This window comes from Lottia gigantea, assembly GCF_000327385.1.
Source record: "Lottia gigantea unplaced genomic scaffold LOTGIsca_16, whole genome shotgun sequence".
Lineage (NCBI taxonomy): Eukaryota > Metazoa > Mollusca > Gastropoda > Lottiidae > Lottia > Lottia gigantea.
The window spans coordinates 991789-1000708 of record NW_008707965.1 but is presented as its reverse complement, the minus strand read 5'-3'; the positions used below and the strand labels follow the sequence as shown (position 1 = coordinate 1000708).

Genomic DNA, 8920 nt, shown 5'->3' with positions numbered 1-8920 from the left:
TGAACCAGCTCCAAATCTTCGTTTGTTATGGCATCACACAGATTTTTCAAGTCTTCATTCTCTTCGTTTGGTCCAGTCATTTTGTGAGTTTGTTCCAAATCTAACTACATCTCACTGAAAAAAATAAAATAATGGTAAGAAAAGGGCTTTATTTTTTTTTTCTTAAACAGTAATATAGCTCTCTTAAGAGAAATGTTATGTTAGCATTCATCACCAATACAAGGTTTCTTAATGTTTTTTAACACAGCATCAGACTGCAAACTTTTCAAACATAATTAGCGCATATAAATGTACAGACTTGAAAGGATAGGGATCTGATACTAAGAGAGGAAGATTTAAAATTTAAATACCTGTATTTACATAACTAGGCCTAGGCCTACTTTACTAAAATCACATTTTACAAATGATAACTCTTCCAGTGGGTTGCATTTTCATCAACCCAAGGCAATCTTAGACTCTCATTAGTAGTACTAATTTGCCGTTTCAAATCATATGAAAATGACTGGCAAAATCCGTTTTTGTTATAAAAACTGACAAAATACTATGCCTTTAGTAAGGCTTTGAATTGCAAAGCTTTCTTCACTTATTTCAAAGCAGTGAGGTTCCTTTATATTGCAAATCTTGAATTACCCTCAATAATACACATTAAGATCCATAATCAAATAGAATGCACACTTACAGAATGTGTAAAAGTCAAAATGGAAGCTCTAAAGTCGACTTTTGGCCTTCAGATCTGCATTCTCTGTTCATTTTCATGTCACTCTCAAATCAGCTGATTGATTCGACTCCATTTTCAACGACCTTGAGGTCGAAGGCAATATTTGATTAGTTTCAACCGTTAAACAATACTGGATGTTCTAATCTACATAATTATCATCATCACTACATAAGACTTGATAATCAAGAACTATTTACCGGTTGAAATAAAGCAAACTTGACCTGTCCTATTTCTGACTGACAACAATGTGCATAAATAAATTTTAATTTTTTTTTAAAACCTTTTCACTCCAGAATTCTCCCAAAATTCGACGCACTACTCTCTGGAATGGAACTGACATATATTCAGATAAGAGTTCCTATTACAATCAGGCTGCCAATTCTAAGGAAGGCAATGTTTATGCACTGACAACACGGTCAAGAAGCTATCATGCTACCAACACATGGCAGTCCAAACTCCGTCTGTTAGTAACTTGTGTGACCGAATTCTGTTATGTAAATTAAAGGGGCGGTCTGATTTTTTTTAAATTAATTAGGAAAATTGTTTTCGAAATAGCTATAGACCGAAGTCAAGAGAAATGTGCCCCTTACTTTCTGTTAATTTTTAGAACTAAAAAAAACTACGTTATTTAAAAGGTTTTTTTCGGCAAAACCTCATTTTTTAATCATCCCTTTAAAACAAATTCAGTTTGATCAAACAGGCACATTGAAGTAATTAACATATTTTAGTAATTTTTTCACATGCAATTTCCATTGTGATAATGAAAATTTTGCATAGACTACTCCTTTAAACCACAAAACTGTTAACCAGAGAACTGCCAGTATACAGTTCTATGTTTAAACTTACAAACTTTGTAAGGGTTGCCTTTGGGTAATAACGTTCTGTTATAAGGCTATAGCGGCCTTGAGTTATATCGCTCTGATATATAAGGCCGGGCTAGTTCAGGGGGTAAGCGAGCTCAGTTGTTATATAAAAAAAAACGATGTTCTCAGTTGATAACTTTAATAATAAAACCCTTTAATAATAATATGATACAATTAGATATATAATACAATAATAAAATACTATATCTTAATATGTTAAACTTAATATGCAATGAGGGAAACTTATGCCAGGGACTAGATGAAATAAGATTAAATATATAAAAGTAAAACTAACCCAAAGATGGGGTTTTATATAAAGCTGTTATATGGAAAACTATATCTGTCTATAACTAAATCTGTGAATGTAATTATAATTAAAAGGTAATTATAAAACTTAGGAATTAAATAACAGACTATGAACATATTGAACACAAAGGATCCCAAAGCATAAAAATTCAAGATGGCTGCTGTTGCTTAAAATACCATGGTTACATTTATACACCTCTCATACAAAATATAGTTTCCCAGAAAGACAATTACCCAATAAAATACCAAAACACACATACATGTGAAGTTATCAGAAGACAATAACTGGTGATGAAAAAGAATAAAGAAGTAGATATTCAGTATTTCAATGAGGTTGAAATATACTTCCTTCTTCTTTAAAGACTTAGGTAAAAGTAAAGTTTCTGACTGGACAGGTGATGAAACTCACTAAAAACTCACCTAGTTGGCCAATGACAGAAGGTGACAAGGTCCAGTGATATCAGTTAAGTTAAAGAGACTAAGAGAGGGCAATAATTAGTTAATAGTATAAGGCCAGTGTAATGTAATTAGGTGTTTATAAAAACAGTAGTGGTGTATTTAGAGAAGATAACAAATAAATAAAACAACCAAGTTTCTTTAAAAATACACCCTATCACAATATATTGGCCCTGAGTAATAACTCTCTGATATAATGCTATATCGGCCCTGGATAATAACGCTCTGATATGAGGCTATATCGGCCCTGGGTAATAATGCTCTTATATGATACTATATCGGCCCTGGATAATAACGCTCTGATATAAGGCTATATCGGCCCGATTTCAATCAAATTATCATTACATTTAATTTAGAAATAAATTGAGCGTTGGTATTCAAGCCACTGTCAGTGACGATTACCTTGTCCTCCAGCATGACCATTTAACTATTGTACAGTTTGTCACCCCTCTTCATTAGATCTTGAAAACTAGGACCGCATTCATGGTGCAAAAAAGTAGGACGTAAAACTCCGTTCGTTTCATTCAACTAGAGCGTAAAGTTCCATTCTATTTAAAATCCCAGTAATAGAACTTTTGTTTTTATATAAATTATATACTTACCTCCCTTTGATGTTGAACTTCGTATTTGTACGATACGTCTGTGCGAATCGTCAATGCTCTTATTCGCTTATTTTCACGAAGTTTTAGTACGCGTAGACGATAATCACAATCGCCATTTTCCTGTCAAATGACAAACTGGTGTAAATTTTTATCAACGAATTAAAACGGTTTGAAGCTCGGCTTCAACAAGATTCTCCTTTAAAATGGAGCACAGTTCAGTTAGATATGAAGTGGTAAGTTAAACAAAACATCTATCAATGTATTTAATGGCCAAATTTGCCGGTAATATTGCAAGAATTTTACGAACAAAATCGCAATCTTGTCAACAATTACAAATCATAAACAAATAAATTAAAATATCACAATATTATATTGTCATCAACGGTCACAGTCAAAGTCGAATCCTGTGATACAAATATTGGTTTGATGTCTCAGACACAGAATAAAATAGATGGCTAACACTAATTAAAAAGCAAACAAATAACCTCTACCTTTTCTGTCATCATTTTCAAGAATTGAAATCACTTCCCAATTTTTCATGCCATTTCAGTTGAGAGAAGAAGAACAAGATGTACCTGCGCAACCTGTTGCTATGGCAATGGTAGTCCCACCCCCTCCCCCGTACGCACCAGTCAACCCTGTACAAACGGGTACGGATTTTTCTTCTTTAAGCAATGTCAAAATTGGATGGGCAACTTGACCTGGCTGTGCATTCTTGTACAGGAAACAACGACCAGGAAAACTGAAATAATTGACGAAAACGTGAATTTCTTACTTATATGATTGACATTCTAACTTCAATTTGTCTAAAAACGATATTTCTGTTTTGATTAATCACTACATAGTTAACGTACGGTACTATTTTGAATGTGAAACGCTTGTTATTTCTGTAAGATATAATTTCCTTTTCTAGAAAATACAGCAATGTTTCAAGGACCAAAGTTACCAACCTATGATGATGCTACCAATCTCCCGTCATATGACGAGGCTGAACGCAGTAAAATAGAAGAATTACAAAGACTTCATGATGAGGAATCACAAATAGAGGACGGCCCTTCTCAGGTATTTATTATAAAAAAAAGATAATAAAAATGTTTCCATATGGACGTCTGACTGAAAATTCGAATGCAAATCGTTGCTGCCAGTGTCTCTGATACACATAAAAAGTTTAGAAAACAGGGTTTGTTATCAGACTCAGTGAGATAAAGAATGGAATATATTATATTGTTTATATCTTTGAAATCTATGTACATGCCATTTCTGCAACATAAAATTCCAAAAGTAAAAGAGAATATTGGCACTCAGAGATTATCTGTTATTACTCTACGTAAAATGTTATATATTTCAGCTTCGTCTTATTACACTTTAAATACTATATAACATGTCTTTTACAGTCTGCAAGCAATGCTGAAAGATTGACAGGATTGGCTATTGGTACAGATGGGATGTTTATCTGTACTTTTGTTGGTAAGTTATTGTTTGATCAGACAAACTAAAGAACAATTTAATTTATCAAGTAAGAGCTTATACTACCAGCAGTGGTTGGGGCGAGTGGTTGGGTTAGCCTTTTTATATTGCCCACATCTCTCTATGTTGACGTATATTGTCGGCACCCCTGTCCATCCGTTGGTCTGTCCGTCCGTCAACATTTGCTTGTAAACGCTCTAAAAACTTTTTTGATGGAATGAAATGAAATTTGATATGTGTATACTTATTTTTGAAACGAAGATCAATTTCGAATTTGAGCTAATTTCAACCGTTAGAAGCAGAGTTATTGCCCTTATTGCCTTATTTACCATCCGCATGCTGTGGTGGGCGTATATGCCTGTGGTCCACTATTTGAGAACTATATAGCGGGCAGACTGACTTAATAGAGGGACAACTGTGAGGTTTAAGATGCTTATGGAGGTATGAGGGGGAGGGGGTTCTCCCGCAGAAAAGTAGAATATAAAATGTTAATCCAAATGTATATGCCAAAGACGAGTATATATTCAGATATGAGCAGTATGCAATATCACATATTAAAATGTACTGGTATATCATTAATAACTGTTTTTCTCAAAGCTGTGGTAAAATTGTCCAGCTTATTTCCGAAATCTTCAATTGTTGTTCTTGCTTGCTTTGGACTTGTGAATTTTAGGAAAGTTTTGAAAACGTTTCAAATTCCGATGTTGTTATAGCTCTAGATATTAAGTTTTATTCTTTTGTTTTATTTTCAGTTGCATTTTTATTCAACTGGGTTGGATTCCTCTTGTCTCTGTGTATATCAAATACAGTTGCAGGACGGTGTGGGGCGTTATCTGGATTAGGTTTATCTATTGTTAAATGGGTGGCCATAGTTAAGGTAAGAATAACAGGCCAAACATTGCATCAGTCACACAGAATTAAAAAAATTTAAATGATAATGTACACTTGAACTAGTATATCGATTCATTTGAATCCTATATAATCCTCAATGATATTAAGGGTAGAAATCACACTTAATAACAAAACGAAATTTCACATGGTATGCTTATATTTATTGAACACAATGTTTCAACAACTTACATTATTGTCATCAGGTATATACTAGTCATACATAGTCATTACCAGTGAAATAATTTCACTTGAGAGGCATGTAAATATTGTATACAAAGCAACAAAGGAAAAGTAAACCATTGAGTTATCTCAATGCTAGCTTTTGAGAATTTTGATTTCAAATCTGAACCATTAACCAGTCCATCAAGATATTTTAAGATGTCCCTGGTCTGACATTAAAAGGGGTTATGTTTTGTATTTTTAGCACAATAATTGGGCTGTTGATTTTGCTGGCGGAGATTCCTGGTTATGGTGGATGCTGGTTGTTTGTGGTAAGATTATTATTTGTACAATTTTTACTGTGATAGTTAATCCTTTGGTGGAAGATTGTTCATTCAGCTATGGCCAAATGATTTTGACATTTTGATATTTGGAGAAACCAGACAAGAAATTCAATATCAAATGTGAACTTTGATTTCAACTTTCTTTGTTTGTCTGGTCCATCAAAATATCATTTTTAACCTGAGATTAAGCTCTTGAGCCTACTTGAATTTGAGCTTAACTACAATTAGAACTATCTTGGGTGCCAGTGGTTGTGTCATCTTGAGATTTAGCTTTAAGTACATATATCCTAGCCCTTCAATACTCAACATGGAACTGAGATTGTACTTTTTTACTATTTTGAGTAATGTCCAAGTGCTTTATTTGTTTATTCAAAGCTCACTCAACACCCAAATAGCAAATAAATTTAATTAGTATTCTCATTGTCTTTTATTTTGAAAATTTCTATGTTATATTTGCAGGGTTTTTGTTATTTATCCGAGGCTCAGTACAATATGTACGAATTAAATATGAAATGAACCGACTTACTGGTCAACTTCGTGAATATAGATTGATATAATCACATCATTTTACTGAACAAAAAATACAGTTAAAAGAAAGAAAATAACGAAAACAGAAGAAATTTTTAATTTATATACATGTACTTGTATTTTGGGGCCTATTTCACAATAACTTATTTAAGATAGTTTTAATGCTGCATATTTCATTTTGAATTTAGTTTTATGAGCGAATTAGATAAGAATTTCAAAGCTTATCTTGGTTAACTTTCATCTAGTTGTTAGAGGCTAATAAAAATCAGCAAATTTCAGAACAAATAAGTAGGAACTTGTTTTTTATTGTATGTCTAATTTTCAACATTTAATAATTTCAAAACACTATTTTGAATTTGTCGTTGAATCTACCATTGTATTTCAATAATGTGTACTTGTACAGAAACACAGTAGAACAACCTTCTTTCGTTACACAATATGGTGCATAAGAAAACAACAGTGTAGTTTATTCTACCATGGATTGTATTTGCATAACCTAGCCTGAAGTTATGTGAAAATAGTATTTTTGGTTACATTTTACAATAGAACAGAGATTATATCAATCAATACTTACTTTATGTGTACAAGATTTAATGTTGTAATATATTTTATGTCCTTAATAACTAATGTGGCTGTGATGAATGGGGGTGGAAGATTTATTGATGGGGGTAAGGGGATTTATTGATGGGGGCATGGGGATTTATTAATAGGGATGGAAGATTTATTGATTAGGGGGAAGGGGATCTTGTGATTGGGGGTAAGAAATTTATTGATGGGGTAGGGATTTATTGATGTGTTGGGAGTGGTCAGAGCTTGGTTTGTTATTTTTAGAGGTAGTTTTCAGATGTGTTCTTACTTTTTTGTTTCTTTCTTGGGGCATTTTTTTTTTTTTGTTGAATTTTAATATCGTTAGGTAGTATTGCCAAGTAAGTTTTAAGTGAATGATTTGTAAAAAATAAGACAGTTATTGAAAAAGTTATAACCATGAAGTCCCACTCTGTAAATGCAGTGATTGTTTGGATTGTACTAGAAAATACAGCCAATCAGGCCTCAACAAAAATCTAGATACAATTAGCCTTGCCTTTTTGTCAAATGCTCTGATTGGCTGTATTCTCTAGCATACAATCCAATCAATTCAATGCATTCTGTAATTCAAAAAAGGCAGCCATTGAAGTCAAGGTATAAGTTTGTCAAGGTCAAGGTCGTAATAACCTGACATTGTGAAGATGTTTCAGTGGTATCTGAGGCTTGTCTGGATCAGTTGTCAGAGCTAAGGTTACAGTGATTCTCCTGAAAAGGATTGAAAAATACTAAAATTCATTCTTAAACTATGTTGTACATTTTCTTAGCTACTAATAAAAATAAATGATAACCATTGAATTGGTACTTTCCTTTAGACCTTTATTAAAGTTGCAGTCTGTGCCAATTGACAGGGTATATTTAGAAAAATCTATATCATAGTCAAAATAAATAATTGTATGTATATCCATTGATGACAAAAGATAAGGCATGTTGAAGAGACACTTATTACTAGTAATATTTCTTCTATTGACTTAAATAAAGAAATCAAAACTGAGATAAATCAATTTTGAAGAATAAATGATAGTTAAAAAAAAGATTAACACCAGGCAACAGATTGAACAACAATTCCTGAATTGTGCTCACTCATATGAACCAATTTGTTCTGAGTTTTTATAAATGGAAATACTATTGCATTCTAAGAGAAAGTGGACTTCTTTATCCTGAACCCTGGTGGACCTTAAAGCACCAGTGGCCAGTGTCCCGAGCTCGGGGGTAGGGAGCAGACTGACACAATAGTCAATGGGGACCACTGTCGAAGTGTGGCACCTCCTCGGAGGCGTCATTAGCCGTATTTACACTACCATAAAAACTGGTCCGCTTGATGTAAACCGTACTCATGCAGACTCGGCCCAGGTACTTTGTATAACGTGGCTAAATTCTCTAGCCTCTTGTGGAGCGTCTGAAAGCACACGAACGGTAATATGGAAATGTTGAGGGTTGTTGTCGCAGTGACCATTACACATTAGCTTAAAGGATATAACTGCCATGTATTACACTCTGTTTTACTCCACCATCTAAATGACTAACACCGTCTTCCATAGCTTTGCTGTTCTAAGAAAAGACACAAAACTTCTATTCATTTTATTTATTATACATGTATTTAATGTCATTGTTCGTGTATATAAAATGTACGTCAAGACAAAATACCAAATCAATCATAAAATAATACGTAGATAATCGATCATTTCAACATTAAAATTGCGACTTAGATCTACCAAAATATTGATCTCTGACACTAAAGACAGACATTTTTGATCGAGTAAGCCAAAGAATTGTGACAGTTTTTTTTTACATTTTTCTGATCTACCATGTTCTTGCACACACTAGCGCCTTTCTCATAAAGCAACTTAAACAGCAAATATACACAAAAGGGTATTCACAAGGTCTATCGCTGCTGATCGAGACAATATAATGTTGGCCAGTTGTGCCCGAGATCATTTATTGCGACAACTTCAAAGCCGGTAGGTCCAGATTGGGTTATGAGAAGCGACTCTTTGTCGAATA

The 8920-nt window shown here is 33.4% G+C and overlaps 1 protein-coding gene across 1 annotated transcript; it reads left to right on the top strand.

The window, feature by feature from the left end:
• The first annotated feature begins 3066 nt into the window (after nucleotides 1-3066).
• On the top strand, nucleotides 3067-7913 carry LOTGIDRAFT_230882 (hypothetical protein). Its single transcript, XM_009051147.1, has 7 exons — nucleotides 3067-3178; nucleotides 3496-3595; nucleotides 3859-4007; nucleotides 4340-4412; nucleotides 5165-5289; nucleotides 5728-5794; nucleotides 6266-7913. The coding sequence occupies exons 1-7, from the start codon at nucleotides 3149-3151 to the stop codon at nucleotides 6361-6363; spliced, it is 642 nt and encodes a 213-aa protein (XP_009049395.1). The 5' UTR covers nucleotides 3067-3148; the 3' UTR covers nucleotides 6364-7913.
• Nucleotides 7914-8920: the final 1007 nt, after the last annotated feature.